At 33.8% G+C, this 25,186-nt stretch overlaps 2 protein-coding genes across 2 annotated transcripts in view; one reads left to right on the top strand and one right to left on the bottom strand.

Annotated features, from left to right (window-relative positions):
- LOC101896793 (uncharacterized) overlaps positions 1 to 10,710 on the top strand; it is an 87,727-nt gene extending 77,017 nt beyond the window's left edge. The window contains exons 2-6 of the mRNA XM_011297643.3: positions 6,644 to 6,769; positions 7,215 to 7,256; positions 7,321 to 7,388; positions 9,815 to 10,018; positions 10,081 to 10,710. Coding sequence (XP_011295945.1) covers positions 6,644 to 6,769; positions 7,215 to 7,256; positions 7,321 to 7,388; positions 9,815 to 10,018; positions 10,081 to 10,260 — 620 coding nt within the window. The 3' untranslated portion in view covers positions 10,261 to 10,710. The remainder of the gene's footprint in view (positions 1 to 6,643; positions 6,770 to 7,214; positions 7,257 to 7,320; positions 7,389 to 9,814; positions 10,019 to 10,080) is intronic.
- A 9,786-nt stretch (positions 10,711 to 20,496) lies between these two features.
- On the bottom strand, positions 20,497 to 23,721 carry LOC101894630 (uncharacterized). Its single transcript, XM_005191704.4, has 5 exons — positions 23,594 to 23,721; positions 23,383 to 23,497; positions 22,974 to 23,273; positions 22,684 to 22,806; positions 20,497 to 21,697 (listed from the first exon to the last, which is right to left on the bottom strand). Exons 2-5 carry the CDS (start codon positions 23,455 to 23,457, stop codon positions 20,837 to 20,839), a joined length of 1,359 nt encoding a protein of 452 aa, XP_005191761.1. The 5' UTR covers positions 23,458 to 23,497; positions 23,594 to 23,721; the 3' UTR covers positions 20,497 to 20,836.
- Between the last annotated feature and the right edge of the window lie 1,465 nt (positions 23,722 to 25,186).

Raw genomic sequence — 25,186 nt, 5'->3', positions numbered from 1 at the left:
TCTTCTGACAAATAAATATATTTTTATACACTCAGTCATATGGCTATCATTTGATGCGGCCAAAACGTGCCTCATCGAAAAAACCCTAGGTCTCTTTGAACCAAATCCGTTTCAGGACATTTGGAGTCGATCTAGCGATGTCCGTCCGTCCGTCTGTCTGTATGTCTGCCTGTCTGGCTGGCTAGTGCGCACGATAACTCTCAAAGGGAGTATTCAATTTGATCCAAACTTGATACATCGTAATATTACTATCAAACTTAGATCGAGCTCGGAGATGGGCAAGATGGGTCCTTTCTTTCTGGTAGCTGCCCCACAAAAGGTCGAAATTTTCCAAAAAAAATATTTTACTGCACAGAAAGAGAAAACATAATCCGATTTTGCTCCACCTTTGCAAATCCAAATATTTGCATCAGTGCTACATCAGATGTGAACATTGACAATATCGGTCCACTACATTAAGTCAAAATTTCGAATATAATAACTCTTAACAACTCTCAAATACATACATCACAATATTTTTATTAACTCAAAGTCTGGTGTGAAGATCCAATATATCGGTCCACTCTTTTTGGTACCTCCCCCACAAAGGATCAACATAAAACACGAAATTATCATCCGATTTCAATCAGACTTGGCCTATCCCAATATTTTCATTAACACCAGATCTGTTAAAAAGATGGTAGCGATTTGATTATTCCTTCTGCTACCTAAGAGTCAAAGTTTTGAATAACCAAAACGATCATAAAATCCGAAATAAGCATCCACTTCTCATCAAATTACATCACAATATTTTTATCCACCCAAGGTCTGGTGTAAAGATGGGATATATCAGCCACTCCTTCTGGTACCACCCTCACAAAGGACAGACATTTTGAATAAACATGAATCTAATAAAACGCGAAACTAACATCCGTTTCCATTCAGACTTGGTGTATCTCAATATTTCTATGAACACAAGATCTGTTAGAAAGATGGTAGAGATCGGACCATTTCTTCTGGTACCTCCCTCTCAAAGGGTAAAAGTTTTAATAACCAACACAATCATAAAATACGAAATACGCATCCGCTTCTCTTCAAATTACATACATCACAATATTTTTATCAAGCCAAGATGTGATGTAAAGATGGGATATATCGGTCAACTCCTTCTGGTACCACCCCCACAAAGGATAACAATTTTAAATATCTATGAAGCTAATAAAACGCGAAACTAACCTCCGATTCCATTCAGACTTGGTATATCTCAATATTTAAATCAACACAAAATATGTTATAAAGATGGTAGAGATCGGAACATTCCTTCTGGTACCTTCCCCACAAAACATTGAATATCCATGAAAAACGCGAAATTAACTTCCGATTCCATCAGACTTGGTACATCTAAATATTTCCATCAGCACAAAATCTGTTATAAAGATGGTAGAGATCGAACCATTTCTTCTGGCACCTCCCCCACATAGGGTTCAAGATTTTGAAAAACGGATAACTCGAAGAAAGCGAAATAAGCATTCAACTCACTTCAAATATCACACTTTTTGGTAACACAAGATCTGCTGTGAAGATAATAAATATGCAGACCGGCTCTGGTACCTCACCCACAAAGGGCCACAATTTGAAATACTTTTATGTGTCATCACTTGCGAAACAAGTCAGCGATTCTTTACAAAATGATATGTCTTAATATTTCTCTCAACCAGAAACCTGATAGATATGGAATATATTTTTTCGCATAATATTAGATATAAATGTACAATTTTCTTACAATTTTGTCCATACCAATATTTTTATCTGTATTAGATGAAGTATGAAAATGGACTACTTCGGTTGACTATATCTGGTACCTCATGCACATTTTTAGACTTTCTGAAAATTATCGCATATCTCATATAAAATGAAAGAAGTAACCAATATACGTGTTTGTTTTCTCTTCAATATACTCCAACCCTAGCACGTCACAATATTTATATCATATTATTTATGTCCGATACGAAATGGACAATATTGGTCCATTCTTTCGGAACCTACTCCAAAGAGGGTCAGCAATTTGAATATTCATAACATAACTCAAAATATATTTAAATAATCGAACATTGGCTGAGGGTATACATTCTTTCGGCAAGACCAACAGATATTTTGTATTACTTTTTTTTAAATTTTTAGAATTCCAAAATTTTAAAATTATTTTTCGAATTCGCAATATAAAAATACAGGAAAAATTCGACAGGAAAAAGGGGATTTTAAAAATCCAACTAAGTATAACCTGAAATGAATAAAATATTCGAAAAAAAAAACAAAAATTACTGATTTAAAATTTGTTGACATAATTACGACGTACTCTATTATTAGGTTTTATGGTTATAAAAGTCAGTTAAATATTTATTAAATATTTGATATGTATCGTACAACAACACAACAACTGAAATTAGCAAGTAAACAAAGCGGGAAAGCAATGAATAAATTATAAATTGAAAAGGGGGATAACAGATAGTAAATTAAAGTCAGCTTTATATTTTAAAAATAACAATATTATGTGATAAATGGTTTAAAAGCTTAAACTTTAATTCAATACACTAAAGGCCAGAATATATAGCGACATTTTCACATTTATCTTTTGCATTTTTATAGCATACTTTTAGGTGCTACTCAGATTTTTTTTTAATCTGAAAAACTCTTTATTTATGACTTATATAAAAAAATTAAAAGTATGGGATAAATAAAATACAAGTACAGTTATAGCAATGTAGAGTATGTAGTTTAATTAGGATAGCATTGCTCCTTGAAGTATGCTATAAAAGAATTAAGTTATAAAATTTTAAAAAATCCTCTACCATTATATGTAATCGCGTAAAGCGATAGATTGGGCTGTAGATCTCGTTAAAAATTGTCTCTATTCTCTATCTGTTATGATTATTCAAATTGTTTTCCCACTATGGGGTGGGTTCCGAAGGAATGGCCCAATATTGTCCATTTCGTATCGGACCTAAATAAATATGATATAAATGCAGAGTGAGATGAAAACACTGCAACCAACTTCAGACTGCTGTAATTTCTAAGCCACTCGTCCGACAGCTGTTTAAATGATTTAAATGATTCCAGTGACAGCTCATTATATTGTTTACAAGCGTAGAAAAATATTTTGGTGAGAATTTTCCAGAAAAAAAGTTATTCGTGATGGAATTCAAGCGTGATTTCTTTATATTTGGCTGGAAAACCACAAGTGGTTATCGTTAGAGCACTCCAGCATTTAAATGTGAATAAATCTTTTGTGTCTCGTACCATCGCTCATTACCGTGATACTGGTAGCGTAGCCCGACGTCAAGGAAGAAAACAGCAACATCTGCAGAAATTGTTCTGAATGTAAAGCAGCGCAGTGGCTTAAAAATGGCTCGTGAGCTGAACATATCGCACATATATTACATTCGGCAAATATTGAAAAATGAGCTCTGGGTAAAGCCATTGAAATTCCAAAAAGTGCAAGAACTTACATCGCAACAGAAAGAAACTAGGCTCAAAAGAGCTAAAGAGTTGCTTCGTTTGGCTGAAAGTGGTGAACTGCCGAATTTGGTTTTCTCCGATGAGAAAACATTCGTTGTCCAGCAGTTTGTACTTGCTTTACTTTACTTGCCAAAGAGGTCAGCTGAAAATGTGCATCATCGGTTGGCCACCAGAACTCAAGCGCCGGCCATGGTGATGGTGTTGGTCGCCATAACAGCCGATGATCGGTCTCCGCTCGTATTAATCGACCGTGGCATCAGAATAAACGCCGAATATTATCACGAAAATATTCTGGAGGGTGTATTAAAGCCTTGGTTTACATTTTGGCCGCAGGCCTTGGAAATTCCAACAGGACTCCGTACCATCGCACTCAGCACGCGCCGCCCAAGAATGGTTACAAAATGAGGTTCCTCGCTTCATTTCCAGCGCACAATGGCCACCAAAATCTCCGGATACCAATCCGTTGGACTATTATGTCTGGAGTATTTTGGAAAGCAAGGTTGGCACTAAAAAATACCAAAGTGTCGATCACCTCAAGCAAGCGCTTCTCCGGGAATGGGCCAAAATACCGCAGAGCAACATTCGGGCAGCGGGTGACGGTTTCATTGGCCGTTTGAAGGCCATAATTCGTGCCAAAGGCGACCAATCCGAACAATTCCAAACTTATTATTGATGCTATTTACGACATAATTAAAAAAAAATGTGTAAAAATTATGACGTTTGACTTTGTTGGAGGTTTTTTTATCTCACCCTGTATATGTTTCATCCGATTTTAAGTCCCTCACATGCGTGATATGCACTCCACAACAATGTTCTTTGGTATAAGATATCAGATACAACCCAGTACTGCCTTTGTCAAATTGTACCGAAATCGGATCAGATTTGGATATAGCTCCCACATATATCCTTACCCGATATCAGTTTTATTGTGCTTAAAATGACTAATATCAGCGCAAATGAACTGAATCTGGGTAATTCCGAATGAATTCATCCTAGAAACAAGATCTTCAAATTTAGTGAAATCCGCTTCAGATATACCTATATCTCCCATATATGTGTCTCATCCGAATTGGTGTTTTCACTCAATCGAATGCGTAATATGCACTCCACAACAATGATCTTTGGTACCAGATAACATATACAGCTCAGATCGGTTCAGATTTGTATATAGTTCCCATATATATCATTATCCGATTTCAGGTTTATTGTGCACCAAAAGGCTAATATCAGAACAAATGAACTGAATTTCGGTACTTCCGATGGAATTCAGTCTAGAAACAAGTACTTCAAATTTGGTGAACATCGCTGCATATATACTTATAGTTCATTAGTTCATTCGAATTGGTATAAAAGTCCCTCACATGCTTAATGTGAACCCCACAACAAGGATATTTGATACCAGACATCAGACACAGGTCGAAAATACATCCGCCTAATAAAGTTGTTCAGATTCCAAATTTTGTTTAGTTTTCGAAATAATAAACAACAATTGAATTTGTTTTTATTAAATTGGCAAAATTTGCAATTTTACTAAAATAGTAGTTTTTTGCCAGTAGTCGGCACCATTTTCCAATGCTAGGCATGTCTATTTGCCAGTAGTCGGCATATAGTATTTCAGTAAAAAAAATATTATTTTGTAGTTTTTTTTTATTTCTAGTAGTATAAAACAATGCTATATTACTAATTCACAGTTCAATTAATTAATTTCGTTTTAAAATAGTGTTTTATTTAATTATCATTCTAAACCAATATAGGTAGAAAATCAAGAATAGTATGGTTACCTTCAGTAACGTATGGATTTTCAATTAAAATAAAAATGAGATTAAATAAAAAAGAAAAAAGGTTCCTTTCTTATATTTGGAATTTGTGAATTGATCTCTTTCCTTTCTTTAAAAATGCCACCGTTATCTAAAACGTCAAATAGATGATTTAAAAAAACCTACTTAATTTAGAAAAGTTGGTCAAAAAGCACAAATAAAAACAACTGCCGACACAAAAATATTTTTAATAGTTTTCTCAAGTTTTGGTGAAATGGGTCAAAAATTATATTTTTCTAGTAATCGGCTCCCCTTGCCGACGACTGGCAAATCTTTTTTTTTCTGTTCCTAATGTCGGCATTAAATAGTGTAACAGAAAAATGCTTGATTTGTAAATTTTTTAAGTTATAAAATGATCTTCAGACTGTTATTTACTTTAATAAAATATTTCTGATTCCAAAAGTATTAAATTTAATTTACTTAAATCGATTATTTAGTTGACACCACCACTAATTTTTTCTTTACAAACAAGCACTATCGCATGCGTTGGAAGACACTCACTGACGAAAACCGTTATTCTCTCGTAATAAATGATCGAAGCTCATTGTTTTTTATACAGAAAGAGAGCAGAGAACACTATTGACGGTTTTTTGCAATTATTTCATTATTTGGTTAATTCTATTCTTAGTTATTTAAGTTTAAATTTCAAAACTGCCGACTACTGGGACATGCCGACCTTGGGCGCACTTACCCTATCAGCCCAAATTGGATAGGTTTTTTAATACTCAACCGAATTTTTCAATTTATACCCATTGATGCTTTCCATATACCAATCTATCGTACTCTCATCAAACAGTGGTCATCGAATTATATTTCATAATTCCAGTTCAGCAATCATCATCGTATTGATCAGAAAACTATTTTAATAGGGTCTTTGATTCGAGCAAAATATTTCATCTCCCTATCAATGCATGTCTTATATATATTATTATTATTATTATATTATTATATATATTATTAAGTCCTCTAAATGTATTTTTATAATAATATCTATGATAATTTAAATAATTAATTTAAAATACTTTTTATATATGTAATACCCATGTATACCTATCTTAAAACTAATTTTTATTATTTCATTTTTTTAATTTATCTTTTCAAAACATTCTTCTATTTCCATGTAATTATTTTTTTCGTACAACACCTCTTTACCTCCCGGCAACATGACACAAACTTCTTTTGGTTTTATCTTTCCAACTGCACAATTTCAACTTTTTTTGTCGAAACACTTAACCGAAATCCTCCAACAACAACAACAACACCATCCTATCGACAATGAAACAACAATGAACGAAACCCAAATCCAACCCAACCCTCCATCATATACACAGGCAAACTAGCAGCAACACAATGGCGTACTCGATTTGGTCGTCTATCCAAAGTACCAGCTTTGGGTGAAGTGGATCCAACCGGATCATTTTGTGCCTTTCCCGACAATTGGTTAAAAATGAAAGCCGGTAAACAAAAAAAAAAACAATACATTTTTTCTTTATAAAATAATACCTAACACCCACTAGCACCTAATTGCCTTCAATGAACTTTGCTAGCATACACATATAAAGGCCTAATACACTAACAAATTTTCCAAGCCAAAAATTTTAAATACTTCTCTTTTTTTGGAATGTCTATTGGTTATGCTTAAAAAACGTAATTGGAATGCTTGTGTGTTTGAAATGTGTAATAAAATTGCTACAGTGAAACCTCATGCTACGCCAAAAGCTAAAAAATCTTAAAAATCTTCATCATTTCATTTTTTCTAGGCATCTACGAAAATGCAATTTTGAAATGTACAAATTATTGTCATTTTTGTTATATTTCCCCCTATGTAAGAGGTTTCACTGTAAATATTTTTATAGCTAGTAATTACAAAGTTTTCTTATAAATTCTCTTGTCTATTTATAGCCGAAAAAGCTGTTAGTCCCTCTAGTGCGGATTTATGGAAAAGTAAGTCGCTCCATTAATAAAATATAAAGTTTTAAATTAATTACAAATTTTTTCCCTATTACAGTTTTCTTTGTAAATGCTGTGCCATTTGTTGCTTTCGGTTTTCTGGATAACTTCACTATGATTATCGCTGTAAGTTGGTTTGGAAAAGCATTAAATAAAGAAAGTAATGAATTCGACAGGACCGAACTTTTAATGTGTTCTGTCATTTGGAAAGTAATACTTTTGAAAATATTTTATTGAGAGCCAAGAGACAGTATTCGAGCAGTATATGTTATATCTGTTATCAAGAAATTGTCATAACAATGTTCAAAAATTTCCGTTGAAAAATGTGCCCGCTTTATGGGGGTTATACGAAAACATGCAACCAAATAGACAATTTGGCACCACAGGGAATATACCGATTGCGAACATCAAACTCCTAATCTCAAATAATTATTTTGAAAAAACATATGGACCTTTACGTAAACATGGGCTCGTAAAGACAATAATTTGTCATTGGAGGAAACAATCTTGAAATTGGTGAGACTCGGTTCAAATTTAGATATAGCTCCGATATATATCTTCAACCGATTTCGGGTTAATTGTGCACCAAATGGCCAATATCAATCCAAATTACCTGAATTTTGGCACATCCGACCGAATTCAGTCTAGAAGCAAGTACATCAAATTTGGTTCAGATATAGCTTTAGCTCCCATATATATATGTTTTATCCGATTTGGTCTTCAAGTCCCTCACATTCGTAATATGCATACGACAACAATGATATCTGGTACCAGATATCTTATAGAGCTCGGAAATACCTTTATCAAATTTTATGGAGATCGGCTGAGATAAATATAACTCCCATATATATCCTTAATCCGATTTCATGTTTATTGTGTAATAATGGCTAATATCAGCCCAAATGGTGTGAATTTCGGGACGTACGTTTCTATTTGGTGGAACTCTGCTCCGATATACATTTTTTAATATACTCCTTCTCGAAGTGATATCATGCACTCTATAGCAATATTATTTGGTATAAAAGTTAAAAAATGTCTCCGTCAAATTTAGTGAAAATCTATTCAGAATTGGATACGGCTCTGATATATTTCCTTCTGACACCAAATTATAACTGCTCTAAAGCCAAATATTGATAGGTGTTAGATCTACATTAAATAATTCTTTTGTTACGGGAGCTCTATTAAAAATGCATAGTGGTGGTGTAGGGTATCATATAGTCGGCCCGCCAAAACCTTTGACTTTTCCTTACTGGTTTTTAAGTCGTGAAGGCATTCAAGACGCTTTTTAATCGAAGCCATTCCGAAATCAATTTTCCAACTTGCTTCGCAGTTACACGGGATGTAACAAAGGGTATATATCAGTTTATACGGCCAAAAATGCCTCGCCGAAATAAATTTTTTGTACGCTAGGTCTTTTGGGGCCAAATCCGTTTCAAAACATTTGTAGTTTTTGTAGCGGTGTCGGTCCGTCCGTATATTTGTGTGGACGATGCGCACTGTAACTCTCAAAGGGAGTATCCGATTTGGTTCACACTTGGTACAACGTAATATTATTATCAAACGTAAATTGATGGGCAACATCGATTCACTCCTTCTGGTACCTCTCCCACAAAAGATCAAAATTTTCACACAAAAATAATCTACCTTTACTAGAATAGATCATCCAATTTTGTGCAAACTTTGAAAATCTTAATATTTTTAAAGGACAATGTCGGGCTACTCCAGAAAGTATCTCCCCCACAAAGGGTCAACATTTATAAAATGTGAAATAAATGTCCGGTTGACTTTAAATTTCTTAATATTTCTACCACCACAAGAGATAGCATGAAGATGGGATATAGTGCACCACTCCTTCTGGAACTTCCCACACAAAGGGGTTAAAATTTAAAATAAACATGAGGAAAGAAACTGGGCACAGATGGAATATATCGATCTACTCCTCCTGGTACACACCGACCAGGATGCGAAATAAGCATATGATTATTTCTAAATTCTTTACACATTCCAGTATTTCTACTAATAAAAGTTGATGTGTGAAGATGGAATAAATCCGACTACTGCTTTTGGTCACTCCCCTACAACGGGTCAAAGTTTTGAATAATTATGAAGCTCATACAATGCGAAATAAATAAGTGCGAAATTCCAATATTTCAGCTAACACTTGTATGTAAGCAAAACGATGGAGACCTCCTCCACAAAGGGGTCAACATTTTAAATAATAAAACGATAATAAAAAGGGATAAAAGTATCCGATTCACTTTAAAGTTCACACATACCAATATTTCTTTCAACACAAAATCTGATATGAGGATAATATATCGGCCCACCTCTTCTGGTACCTCCCCCACAAAGGGAGATAATTGGAATTTCATCGTGATTTTCTAGAAGAGTTTTTGCTCTGAGTTCAAGTCGGGTCCCAGTTGGACTTTTCGACCCTTTTTTGTTTTCTAAAACAGTAGGATTGCATCCAATTTAATTCACATTTTCTATGTTTTTTTTTTATATTATATACTAAATAATATGTATATTTGCGATGTTTAATTTTCTTTCAGGGTGATTACATTGAGTATTTATTCGGTACCTTTATGTGTATATCCACCATGGCTGCAGCTGGTTTGGGTAACACGATCAGTGATGTCTTAGGCATTGGTTCGGCCTACTATGTGGAACGTGGTTGTGAAATATTGGGCTTAAGGCCACCAGATCTAACACCCATACAGATGGAAATGAAATCTAGTCGTAGAGCCGCGAACTACGTAAGTGGGAAAAAATAAAACAATTTCACACACATTTAATTTAATATAATTCTTGTTTTCAGGGTCGTATTATTGGTATTACTGTCGGTTGTTTGGTGGGTATGTTCCCACTTCTGTTTATGGATCGCAAAGCCATCGAAGATGAGCGCAAAGAGGAAGAAGAACGAAAAAAGCTGGAACTTAAACCCAAAGCAGAAACAGATAATGATGCTGCAATATCATCAACAACATCAGCTCAATAAATCAAAAAAAGAAACTAACTAAAATTAGTTGTAATTTTCCGTTTTCTTTTTCTGCATTCTATGCGCCTTGTATTTTTCTTTATGTCTAAATCACACTTATTTCTTTCTTTGAAAACTATTCTGTATTTCTTTTTTCTCTTAGACTATTGTTTAAAGTTAAACTTCGACTTTCGCTTTATTTCAATTGTGTAGCATAAACAAAGATTACAAAAAGGGAATTTATTAACATAGCGATATTATTTTTTAGTTCTACCTCCTGTTTAATTTTAAAAACTTAATATACATACAACAGACACAATAATTATTAAACATACAATATTATTTTGTAGTAATGGCGGATTTATGTTTGTATTTTATAAAAAAAGCAAAAGATTACAAATCAACATCTATTTTAATGTTATTATATTATTTAAGAGATAAAACCTAAAAAACAATAAACAATTAATAATGACTTTATACACTAAACACAACAAACAACATTGTTTTCTAATTTCAAACGATACTATTCTATTTTAGAGTTTTATAACAGCCTTTCTTTCGACTTCCGCCTAGTGAGCTCCTTTTAACATTCCATAAATTTTCTTTAAGAGATTTATAATAATTTCTACTTGTAACCGTCCACATTTTTTACACTTTCTACAGACAACTGCCTACACATAGATCAGACATACTTTTATATGTATTTGTTGTTTTATAATTGATGTTCCCAACTTTTCATCTGAAAACACCATGTAACTGTTCTAAAGATATTGTTTTATTAGTCCAGTCTTCCATAGATAATAAATTAAGTAGTTTTGGTTTTTTAGTTTAAAAGAAATAAACCAACTCATTCTAAAAATATTTTAAAAAAATCTACTATTGTAGCTCAATTTTCGATGTGAAACTATTTTTAAAAGATCCATAAGTTATTTGGATAGAACTCCTTCCAAAAATTTTTAAAAATCCACATTTCCAAAACCCATTCTGAAAATATTCTTTTAATATTGAGGGCGACTGTTCAAAAGTTCTACCGTAAATATTTCAAAAAGTCCACGATTACTGTTTCCTTACAAAATGTTTCCTTTCCATTCTTAAAAATCCACGATTATTGTTCAAAAAGTGTGTGAAAAAATAATCGGTAAAAATTCCTTAAATATTCTTTAAGAAGCCATCAATAAGAACCGAAAGGTTCTTGAATAATATTCTCAATATTATTGCACCTAAGGTTCTTTAGCTTAATGTAATATTCTACAAAATACATTTTAAATGTACTAAAAGTACTCGAAAGCAATATAGTTTAAAAGCCCATTGAAAAATATTTTGTGAAAACTCACTATTGTGGCTTGAAAGTCCTCGAAAAAATATACTTTCAAAAGCCACCAATAATGCCCTTACAGGCATGGAAGAAATTTCCTTTAAAAATCCATAACTATTGCGCCAAAAGTCGTTGGAAAAATATTATTTTAAAATCGAATTTTCGACACACAAATTCTTTCGATTTCTTTTATAGTCCTAGAGACCTTTTATTAACATTTTTTAATCCAAGTTTAGAGCTCTCTTCGGGCCCGTGGTCAAGTGACAATTACATGTCCTCGAACAATTATTACGATTAATACTCTTAATGTTAGGTTTGGTTGAAGGACACACTGTTGTCTTAAGGTGAATATTCCACTCGGAGGGAACATAAAAAAAGAAACATATTGGAAGTAGTAGTTTGTAATCCACGACTAGGAGGCGACATATTGCCTTTAGCCACTTTAAAACTGAAGAATTACTGTTCTATGTTGGAGAATGAAGATAAATTGTACATAATAAGCCTGTTTCTCACATTGATGAGACTTAGATAGTGGCACATTAAATGTTCGAACGTCTCAGTTGCCTCCTCATCCTGGCAAAGCCTACATCATAGGCACTTAATTTAGAAGTATTGACCTTTATGCTACTGTGGTCTGTGATGTTTCCCACCACACGTTTATGATGATGTTTAATGTTTCCCACCACAGTTTTCGCCATGGAAAGGAACGACCTTGTAGGTCAAATTTGCTTCGGGACATTACACCCACTTTCATCTAGCGAGTTTTTTTAAATCTCCCGGAGTAATGCTGGTCTAACCGAGTTGTAGACATCCATGTCAATTGACTCGGATCCACGTCTTGTCAATTCATCTGCCTCTTGGTTATCTGACATTTTGCAATGGCCTGAACGCCAACAACAGACCTTGCCACTCAAAACTGCTATAGATTTAATTCTAAACGATTTTAGCGCCTTTAATGCAACCTAACTATCGAAGTTTAGTTAAGTTCACTGCATTAGATCTGATCAGATCTATGGCTTTTTGATCCGAAGAAATCTGTTTGGAATACGCTACAATCGTTAAGTTTGTTGGACTGGCTAATGTTTAGAACCATCAATATAGACAGCTATCCCCAACAAAAGTAGATTGTTAGTGGTTCAAATGTCCCCGCCAGTATGTGCGTGGCGTGGCAAGTGGTTCGAAGTTCATCCGTGGTGATATGTAGTCACTGGCTTTTCCTTCGCCTCATATACATTCCACACGACGTAAGAATGCAGATTTTCCAAAGTATTGCTTGCGCCATTGTTTAAGTTCTCTGAGTCTTAGAGCACATCTGACTGACTATTCCTCTACATAGAGACTTAATGGATTTAAGAGAAGCGATGCGGCCCTTTGAACTTTATCAATGCCCAGCTTGTATGATAACTTATTTAACGAGTGCCACCAAACTTAAGCTCCATAGGTAAGAATCGGACGGGCCATTGATACATATATACATTTACTTATATGCGGTTTTAGACTCCTACCTATATAGAGTTCTTGCAAGACTAGAGTTCGATTAAGTCTCCCCTCGTATTTTACCCAATTCAATCTAGTTTAGTTGTTGGTCCGAGATATTGGCTTCTGAAGAAAGGCTTAAATTGACTCCATCTAGCAATGGCGGCGAGAACTCAAGGAATTTACGTTTCACGTGAAGCGGACGAGCTCTGTCTTAGATGGGTTAAGCCTACTAGCCCATTGCTGCGAGCCCACATTTGAAGTTTAACAAGACCACCTTGCATTATATCTGAAATTGTTTGTAGGAACTTCCCAGCACTCAACAGAACCAGTTAAGTTCATGATTCTGTTGATGATTCTGCTGCTGAGCATATCATCATCCATTCTATGAAGAACTGGGGACACCAAGTTTTTAAAGAGAGTTCTCGATATCGAGAAAAGGTAAATAGAAAACCATTCATATTTTTCCTGATGTAATCAACGACATTATACTCCGCTGTCTCAACTGATTTGCTTTTCATGCAGGCATGCTGGGCAGTGCTGATGGAGCTTTGATTTTAACATCAATTAACCTTTGTAGGGGTTTCAGTAGAAAGATGGAGAGGCTAATAGGTCTGTAGTTCTTTGGTAGTGAATGACTCGGTTCCATAGCTTTGGGGATGCAAGTGACCTCCCTCCCCAGTATCCAAAAGTGCGATACACACAAATCGACCCCAGAATGGGAGCTATCGCCGTCAAAGTCTTTTGTAGAATGGCGGAAATAATACCGTCTGGTCAAGGTGATTTGAAGGATTTGAAAGTGTTTATGGCCCATAGACATAATAATTCCATTGATACAATTTTAAACTTCAATTTCAATTCTTAATTTTTCATGACGAGGACAAGTTCTGTTTGCGATGTGTTTACACCTTGCATTAGGTCTGAAATTGTTTGCATTAATACTGTTAAGGTTCTTAAACAAATTCAATTACAAAAACCAACGATAGGTGCTTGATGTTTTTCATTAAAAGCATCCTTCAAATTCAAAACAAAATTGTTAATCTATACCATATGTACCGTATGTCTTATAAATAGTTGAGGCTTTCCTTACCATGTATCCTTCTCTTCCTAAACCGAAGATTTTTTGTTGAGAATGAATAGTATGGACTTGTGTCTTAAGACTTATAAAGAACACAAGGTGACTGAATTACCAACAACGTCATAACTTTGTCAATTGAGTCTTATAGCCTATTCACAGAACTTTTGTTTAAGGAAGACAAGTAATTGCTACCCAGACAATCAAGTTTTTATTTCAGTTCATTTACTTTTTTCGTCTGGGAGTAAAAGCTCATTTTACCCATTGCCGTACTGTAAAAAATTGTTTATGTTTCCAAAAAGAAAATTAGTTTATTTAATTATTTTTTTTTTTTAATTATTACGTCCGTTGGTTTTAGACGTGGCGTGTCGGTGCCCGGACATAAACACCATTGCAATTATGGGGATTGACCGGTTTGTTCCCTTCCTTTCGGACAACGGGGACATTAGGTATACCCCAATCAAGACCACAAGATTAAATTTGGTTATGCAACATTTGATGATAAGTATATTGTTCTGTAAAAGTGCTAGTAGTGGTGGCCATTTGGCTTATACTGTTTTTTCATTATTAATGACATACCTTGAAAGCAGGAGTCAATATCAAAAAACCAATATTTAAATATAGTCTTTCACAAGAGACAGAGAACAAGGATAATGTTCAGAAAGCAAGCTGGATTACTTGCCAGATTTCTTTAGATACTTTATAACCAATTTCCCACAGCCATCTTGAGCCCACATTCTCTGGTAGGACATTTTTAAGACATAATAATTTATTAGTATTTTGAGAGTTTCATTCGTTAGCGATTTGTTCGAATGCATGCTCTTTCAAGTTAATTTAAGTACTAAGGGAACCACTTTAAATCACACCCGAGGGATAGAATCAAAGCGGTACTATAATGACTGTAACCCACTTGGCATACAGTAGAGCACGTGATATTCATAATTCACCTTTTATAAAATTATAATTTTATATGTTTTATTCTTCACTTTTTTTGTTTATAACTGCTTTCGATTTGAAATTCGAAGATGTAATGGGAACATCAACAATTAGAACATAACTCAACAATGCACTGCATACATTCTTTGCAATCAAAGTCAATTATGATATTTAACATTTATTAAATATTTTTTATTAAGATTCTATTAATTTTTTGATGTTTTCTTTTTAATTTGATCATCATTCAATCTCCAGCTCAAGTGCACTTTTTTACAAAACCAAAAACACTGTCTTATCATTTTTTTATACTTATTCCACTTTCGAACTAAAGATCTTCCAAAAATGAATACCTAAACCAAAACTGATGTACCTATTTGCTATTTAAACAAAAAAAATAACAACTATAACAAATATTTATTAATACAATATATATTGAGATTTATCAACATTATAGATATTTTTAGTAGCTGATAAATTTAACAAAACAATTAGTTAATGGTCATGAAAAACTAAAAATCAAATTAGAAATGAAAATTAACATGATGAAGAACAAGCACCAACATTTATATTACTTTATTAGTTTTAGTATTTCAGTATTTCATAATAGAGATGAAATAATTTTAATTCTAGGGAATTGAATCCAACAACTAAACAAATTTCAGTTGTAGTGAAATCAAACAAACAGTCTTTAAAAAATGAAAAGAAAGAATAGTTTCACAAAAGCTAACAAAATTTGGAAATAAAATTTTGGTTGATATTGTGAAATAATCGTTTACACTGTGCAACACATTTAAGGATATTAAGAGTCAACAACTTTCAGTCAGCCTTACTAGAAGTACGTTCATTTTGCTCTTTCTCAAATATTGTATTGGGAAACAATCATTTGGGGACCCTTATTTGTACAAAACAATAATCAGGTCCTATTGACTCTTGTATTCAGTCAAGCTTTCAAGTTTGCCTGAATATTTACCCCATGAATTCCAATCGATATTCTTATATATTTTTTTTTTTTTGATCTCGATATGTGGATGTAACCAATGAAAGTTGCTGCCCCTTAGTGTTTTGCATTGTGTAATTGAGCAATCTCTGCAAATTATTAAAAACAAATCTATGGAGTTTTGACAACACGATATAGTTTCAATATTATATTTTATAAAATTCCACAAAAAAACGAATGTAAAAGTAAAATGTTTATAAAATACACAATAATTTGCAAGGAAACCCATAATAAATCACTATGTTTTATACCCTGCACAACAGAGTGATAAGGGTATTTCTTTGTGCATTTGTTTGTAACATGGAGAAGCAAACGAGATAGACCTATACTTACTTTAGAGGATCTTCATAGAATCACTTTCTGAGTCGATTATGCATACCAATCCGTCTGTCCATGTATTCTTGTGAACAAAATGCAGGTCGCATTAATTATCCGATGGAGATGAAATTTTCCAAACAATATTTGTTTGGCTCACGGACGAACCCTATTGAAATTGGTGAGCATCGGTTCAAATTTAAATATAGCTCCCATATATACCTTCAACCGATTTCAGGTAAACTTTTCACTAAATAGCCAATATCAGTCCAAATGACCTGGTACATCTGACCGAATGCGGTATAGATGTAAGTACATCAAATTTGGGGAAAATCAGTTCAGATGTAGCTATAGCTCCCATACATGTGTGTTCATCCGATTTGATGTTTAGATCCTTCCCAATCGTAATATGCACCCCACATGAATGATATTTGGTACCAGATATCTGATAAAGGCAGAAATACCTCTGCCTATTTGTATCAAGAACCGTTCAAATTTGGATATAGCTCCCATATATATCTTCAACCGGTGTCGGGTTAATTGTGTACTAAATGGACAATATCAGCTCTAATAAAAATATATTTTGGTGTAGTGTATCATATAGTCGGCCCCGCCGACTGAATTTTAATTACTAGTTTTAACAAATGTCTTTGAAAATATTTACAATTGGAAATTCTAGGAGGCTCTATATATTACTTTTTCAATTGTTAGGAGGGGTGGAGTAGTGCCAAAGAAGTTGACCGGTAAATTCCATTTTCCAATGTATGTAATGTGAATAAAATCGAATATTGTCTTCCCACTATAGGAGGGAGTGCACCCACATTGTCAATTTTCACAACTGACCCAAGTCTTATCTTAATATTACTATGTGCCAAGTTTGAACTTTATTAGCCACTCCCTTCTCTAAATATGTGGTTGTTATGTTTTTTTTTCAATTTTTGGGTGTGAAAAAACCGACTAAAACCGTTATTTCGATGAGTCACATTTTGGCCAAATCAAATTATTTATGCCTGAGGGTATACAAATTCCAAGATATTTGCATATATAGTAGTCAGGAACTCTGAACAATTTGACCTTTTGTTCTGGTGGTAGCAGATCCTACTTATATGGCAATGTGATATTTAAACAGTGTCTGCTTATAATGGTGAAAAAATGAGAATATATTGGCAATCTATGAACCCTAATTGGTCTTTGAATTATAATAACACTTTCCAATTTAACAAATAGCCAGATTTCGTTTCATAAAAACTGGGGATTTGGTTCGAATAAGACCATCAAAGCATTATCTGCTAACTCGTTGTAGAAAAATATTGACATAGCCGGCCCCAATGAACTACGCTGGACCACCTCGTACCGCGTTATTGGCCAACTACCATTAGGTTTAACTTCAGGAAGGATAGCAAAGAAATCTCACCATCGTAAATAAAATAAGCCTAAAACTTAGATGTATACCGTCACAGCTATCTGAACCAATGATCTAAATGTATATACAAACCACTAGACACTTTTTATGCTTACAATTTCGAGTAGCTTTGAAGATATCAAATCCACGCACCAATATCTCTTGGTTGCGTTAAATTCCATCCTATAGTCCTTTACTATTCCTGATTTTTCCATATTTTTTATATTTTACTGTTGCACATGCGAACTTAGAAAAATGTAACAATAACAAGCCAAGGTCGCGAATCAGACCAATCTATGCCTCCGAATAGCCAATTTTTTTTTATCGCTGGAATGCACAGCAACGCTGCTCTAAAAGCATCTACATTTTCAATATGCATCAGTATTTAGATTTAATGCCTGTAAAACTTATACCTAAAAAACCCTGGCAGTGATCTGAAAGCGAAAAATGACGGCTATTGAATATTCCGTCTTATTAACAAGCGTTTGCTGAAGTGTTTCTAAGCTTGCTGGAATCTTATATTGTTCCATATATTGTTCTATAAACGTGGCTAAACAAAAAATTACAAACGAAATTGGTTACATGAATCCTATACCAAGCCATTCACCATTATGCACATTGACAACACACCGATCCATGATACAATCTGAAAAATGTTCTAAATTTCAATAGCCCTAACGTAAATAATGAAATTCTTGTGTATTTCAACATATCAAATTGACACAGAATTACCCATTTGTAATGTTAAAATATTTAGACGCAAAGGCATTAAGTTCAGATGTCCATGAGCATCGAGCTAATTACAAAAAGTTTTTAAACTTGAATGTAATAGTTGTTTATGGTTTTCCAACTTCAAATTTTAAAACTTATAGCATTTCAATACACTTTTTATCTTTCCTTGCCAACTGTTTAAATTATTCCGAACAAAAAACTGTTCGTAAAAACTCCTCAAGAACATACAATTAGCTTGCTTAGAAACAAATAATCATATTAGAAATCAAATAATGAGCTTTATCGCAATTAGCTATTAGAATATTTAAATTAGTAAATCAATGTGTTTTAGCTGAAATAATTAGTTTTGTGTGTATGTCTATTTAGTAATAAGAATAGTAAAAATTCAAAATGACAAGTAATAATACATGAACATCAATAAAACAAAACAAAAGAATATCATTAAAAGGAAACGGAGTAAAGATTAATGTTGTATATTAAAATGGTAAGTAGCTTTGTTAAGGGAACATATTCTGATATTAAGGTAAGATTTCAAGTGAAAAAAGAAACTTCATAAAAGAAATGTTTAGATGGCGATAAAATAGAAACTTGTCCAATGCGTGAGACAGGGGTTCTATTGAGATAATATTTCATCTTGTCCCACACATTGGCTTAGATTCAATTTTATCACCATATGAACTTTTGTTTAATGAAATTATAAATGTTATGCCAAAAATTTATTTATTAATTTTATTAATATTAATCAATTCACACATATTTTGATTTGATTTTAAAATAAAAGATTGAATTTTCCATATACAGGGTGAGATAAAAAAACTGCAAAAATTCTAACGACATAATATTTACATTTTTTTTTAAATTTTATTGAATGAAAGCAAAAATGTCGGAAATAGCATCAAATTTTAGAATAAGTTTAGATTTGTTCGATTGGTCACCTTTGGCACGAATTATGGCCTTTAAACGGCCAATGAAATCGTGACACGCTGTCCGAATGTTGCCCTGTGGTATTTTGGCCCATTCCCGGCTAGTGCTTGCTTGAGGTGATCGACACTTTGGTATTTTTTAGTGCCAACCTTGCTTTCCAAAACACTCCAGACCCAATAGTCCAACGGTTGGTATCCGTATATTTTGGAGGCCATTGTGCGCTGGAAATGAAGTGAGGAACCTCATTTTGTAACCATTCTTGGGAGGGGCGTGCTGAGTCCTGTTGGAATGTCCAAGATCTGCGGCACAATTTTTGCGTGCCCAAGGCTTTAATACACCCTGCAGAATATTTTTGCGATAATATTCGGCATATATTCTGATGCCACGGTTTGATACGATTGATACGAGCGGAGAGCGACCATCGGCTTTTATGGCGGCCCGCACCATCACCATGGCCAGCGCTTGAGTTCTGTGGACCAACCGAAGATGCACATTTTCCTCTGACACGATAATTTGGTTTGTTTACAAAATGCTGGACAACGAATGTTTTCTCATCAAAAAAAACCAAATTCGGCAGTTCACCACTTTCGACCAAGGGAAGCAACTCTTTAGTTCTTTTGAGTCTATTTTCTTTCTCTTGCGGTGTAAGTTCTTGCACTTTTTGGAATTTCAATGGCTTTACCCCGAGCTCATGTTTCAATATTTGCCAAATGGAATATTGCGATACGTTCAGCTCACGAGCCATTTTTCGTCCACTGCGACATGGGTTTCAATCAAGTCGCTGCTTTACTTTTCGAACCATTTCTGCTGATGTAGCAGTTTTCTTCCGTCCACTTCCTTGACCTCGGGCTACGCTACCAGTACCACGGTAACGAGCGATGGTACGAGACAAAAAAGATAGATTCACATTTAAATGCTGCAGTGCTCTAACGATAGCCATTTGTGGTTTTCCAGCCAAATAATATAATAAATATAAATATAAAGAAATTACACTATCACGCTTGAATTCTATAACGAATAATTTTTTTTCTACCTTGACCTACTATCTGACTTTCTATTAAAAAAAGACTACACATTCGTTTTGTTTTTTTTTTTTTAATTCATATTCAAAAAATATAGAATTTATTTCGTTAGCTTTTTCTGCAATATATTTATGTGGTATGCAATCAAGCGCAAATTATATTTGCGTTTTTGAAATACACACTCTTATAAGGTTAAATATATATATTAGTTGTTAGTAAATTTTTATGTTCTACACTGTCCAAACACGTAGTTTCTAATTGGTGGAATCCCAATTAAAACCCATGGACAGCAGACAAAGTAATAAAATAATAAATTATACTTAAATATTCCATTTTTTTCTTGGTTAAAAAAATTTTGTATGTAAAAATATATAAATTTTGAAAAGAAAAGGATGCCATTCTTCTACATAAACTTTAGCCATACGAATGGCAAACGCATAAACGGGGTATGCTGTTGTACAGTATCACTTAAAAAGTTCCACAGCATTGAGGTTATTGAAGCATTATCAAATTTATGATTCACAGCTGCCGGTACAGGTTTCAATCCATTGTAATAGTTATTATCCGAATTGCCGTAGTTTTGAACGAAGAGAGGTGTTTGGAAATGCTCATCGATTTTGCTGGCCATTTCATGTTCACTAAGTTCCTCTTTGTAAGCAAACCAATAGCCAAGTTGCTGACGTTGAATATCATATTTGGCACATTTCTGGTGAACATTCAATTTGGCCATATACTGTTGTTGCGGTAGGGTCAGACGTGACTCGGTAGCAATTTCATTATGTTTCTGTCTCATTTGATTACGCAGGTCTTCTTCTCGATATTGTCTTTCAAGTTTGAGCAATTCAGCTTCAACATTTAAACCTAAATGTGTGGTATGATTGTGCTGCCGCATGCTGTTTGCCATGGATGCCGATGTGGTAGACGATGCTGATGTGGAACCGTTTGTCTTGATTATATCCGTGGCATTCAATAGATCATTATCAATATCATGAGTGGTTTTTGACGAACGATACAATGAAGTTCCCGGTATTTGTGCAGCCAAAAAGAATGCTCCAGCAATTGTCATAACACTGGCAGCATAACTGACAGCCATTATGGTTATATTATTGAGCAGAAATTTGGCTAGCGTAAACGAAGGTAACATTTGCATCAATTCGGAATAGGTAAGCCAACCGCGACGTAAACCTTCACGCCGAGCCAATTGCTTTTCTATGCAGGTAAGTTTTTCGAAAAACTGTTCGTTCGATATGTATATGTTCCATTCCTAGGGTGGGAGAGAAATGAGAACAATATTAAAATATATTTAAAAATAGTTGTTTTAATAGTATTTTAAACAAAGGCAAATATTTGGAAGAGCGTGGCAAAAATGCAAAACAAGTCATAAAATCTGGAGTACATTCGCTGGAATATTCCTGAATGTTATCGCCAAGAATACGGCCTGATATGTTAAAGATTTTTTATTAAAAGATTTACCTAACATTTGAAAATTAGAAAATATAACCTTATCATTTTTAAAGAAGGTAGCTCCATTTTTAGAAGAAACAACGCGCTTGCGCACAACGATGCCTTGAATGATAAACTTCTACTCATACATAGGAGGACGTATCTGTCTAAAATACGTTCTGGTAGACTGTATATTGGCCAGAATTCGGTTTCCATGAGACATAATTAAACGTCCTCCTCTTGGCAAAATATTCCTATGGCCCTTGTGAAGTTATACATGACGGGTCGACTCTTTTTCTATGTCGTGTAAGTAAAATACACATCGTGATTTTTTGTAGAAGTAAGTTGCATTCAAATAGGACCAGCTGTTCATTATAAGCACTTTCCTTTATCGTCAAAACATTGAGGTGAATTCAATATCAAGAAGCAGTAATGATTTTTTCTGTTCCATATCTTTACATCAACCAACTGCAGTGGTGTCCAGGAAGTTTTTATAAATATTTCGTTGTGAAAAACCAATTTCAAGCATTTTTTAGAATCTAACGACCTAAGATCTGCTCATACAATACATATTAAAAAGCGTTATATACTCGAAAACGTATTTTTAAATCAATCCATATCTATGCATTACGAAAGATTCTTGTAAGGATAGCAGGCATTTCTACTACATTTCATGTCTTGAAAATTGAAATATCATAAGTAGTCAGGTCAGAACTTTCTGAAAGGCTCCCTTACAGTAAACATATCTAAAACTTTGTATACAAATTATAATTTTAGTCTATATCTTCTTTAACATCCAATACTTACTATTGCGCATAAGAATTCCAATTCTAATTCCTTCAAACGATCCTCTGACATATTACCATCCTCAGCCCAATCAGATAGATAGATTTCCTCATCATGTCCAGCATAAAACTTTGTTGAAATCATCTACAAAAGACCAAAATTGTGTCATTAAAAATCAATACAATCTACATAGGCATATAGACATAGCAACAGGTGATAAGAGCATTCATAAGACAGACACACACACACACGCGATTGTCATTATCTCATTTAACCTGCTACTGTTTGAAAATTCTATCAATTACGCTTACCATCGAAACAATAAACAATTCTTGTGGTGTTATGCGTCGGACATAAGCAGGGTCTGTGGCATTTAAACGATCCAAATAGATAAGAGCCATAATCAATGCAGCCGGTGTTGCTGGTATAACACTGGAGGCCTCAACACAGGATAGACGATTTAACGTATGACCACGATGGGTGTCAGAAAATAGTTCAGAAGTTAGCTCAGCCAAGGGCTTGGAGACACCCATGCTTTCACATTCACTAAAATCCTGACCAAAATATAAAGATTTGCGTATACGTTGCATGAATTCATCGTGTGGCATAACCTATGGAGAAATAGACCCATTTAGATAACAACGCATTAGTACAATACATTATTGTTATTACCACAAGAATATTAATAAGGAGAAAAACTTTAATTAGTTTCACACATACCTTTTTTGTAGTGGTTTTTGTCTTTGTGGTCGCTGCTGCAGAGTTTTTAATGACGCATCCCTGTTTGCGCCCCATTGTTTTTATTTTTTTCTAGTGTGTGTGTGTGGGCTGATCCCTTAATCGAATGGTAAAGAGGAAATAAAAACTTTCAATAACAGCCTTATTTGATGTGCAAGCTTCCAAATAACTGGCACAACGACAATTGTATTACCTATTTTAAGATTTATTTACACAATCTCGTTATATTTTTAACAAAATCTACGCGAGCTGCGACACAAGAACAGCAACACGCGAAAGCTATTCTTGACACAATAGAAATTGATTACCGAGTAGCCGTTTGATGATGAATACTCGTGGCATTCATTGGTTGAGAAAATACAACCCTGTGACTGTCTCTACAACCGCCAAAAATTTTGAAATGCGAATACGGAAGTGAAGCTCAATGTTGTCAACAAAATAATAAATCACAAGTTTTCATGTATTAACCCAACATACCAAATTGACTTGAGAATACTATAATAATATATATATAAGCTTACATTGAGAAATGCTTGTTTAACAATTATAGAATAATCGAAACGGAACCCTTAGGGTGGAAATACATAAAGCGCTTATCTGGCTGGCTTAAGTCATCGGCTGGCTTCTTCGGAAATGAACAAAGGAGCCTAGGGCCAAAATCGAACTAGGTCAACCTAAAACTCCTTTGTTCATCTACAAAGAAGCCAGCCGATGACTTAAGCCAGCCAAATATGCGCTTTATGTATTTCCAGCCTTATTCATAAGCTTATTCTTGTAATTGCAGAATAAGCTTACGAAAGTAATATTATATCAAGCTTATTTTTTCAATGGTATAAAATATTTATTTTTCCATTTTTTAATTATTTTACACATTTCATTCATGGATCGCCATCCCAGCTGTCACTGCCTCTTGTTGCATTGATACCTAAATGCTTTCATTCCCCTTATTTGAGCTTCTGCATCTCCTCCACTAATTCTTCACTTCTCTTGAATTCTTGCAACTTTTTGACGCCTCTATTCTGAAATGAGATTGAAATAATGTATACTACAGATTCCCAGATTTATTATTCATCATTACCTTAGAGTTTCGTCCGGAAATGTATCCTAAATTCGCGTGATTTTGATTTCAAGCAAAGAAAATATTTTTTTGTCGACAATTTTGACAAAAAAAAAACAAATTTGTCAACAAAGGACAGATTTGAGAAAAGTTTGTGCAAAAAAAGTTTTTCTCTAGCATTGTTGAAGATTTCTTATGATAAACTATTTTCATAATATTATTCTCAAGCTGTATTGTATTTTTGGTATGTTGGGAATTGTCTAATACCAACTTTTGCTTATGCGACGCAGGCTTTTTGACAATTCAAAAATTATCTAAGAAAATTTTTATATATATTTATATATACATTTTTATATATAAATATATTTTTTTAAATGACAGTATTTCACCGTTTTTTAGAATTATTCAATTGGAACAAGGACAAAACCTCTTATTTTGGCAATTAATACATAATCTATATTGTCTTGGCATTTGTAAATGCAGGGTACGTGTATTGTATCAGAGTATTAGATCATGTTTTTCATGCAGTTAATTATGACAGGGCCAATTACAGAAAATAGTGAGCTAATATACCAAAGGTGACCTGTGCCAGAAAAAAATATTCATAAACCTCATAACGTCAATTTAATTTTATAACTCTTATTCTACCATATGTGTGCATTCTTTTGAATAATATAAAAATCATGTTAAAATAAGGGGGAAGAACATCTTTATTCAAAATTACATGCA

This window comes from Musca domestica, unplaced genomic scaffold (assembly GCF_030504385.1).
Source record: "Musca domestica strain aabys unplaced genomic scaffold, Musca_domestica.polishedcontigs.V.1.1 7, whole genome shotgun sequence".
Taxonomy (NCBI): Eukaryota; Metazoa; Arthropoda; class Insecta; order Diptera; family Muscidae; genus Musca; species Musca domestica.
This window is presented reverse-complemented; position numbering and strand designations above follow the sequence as displayed.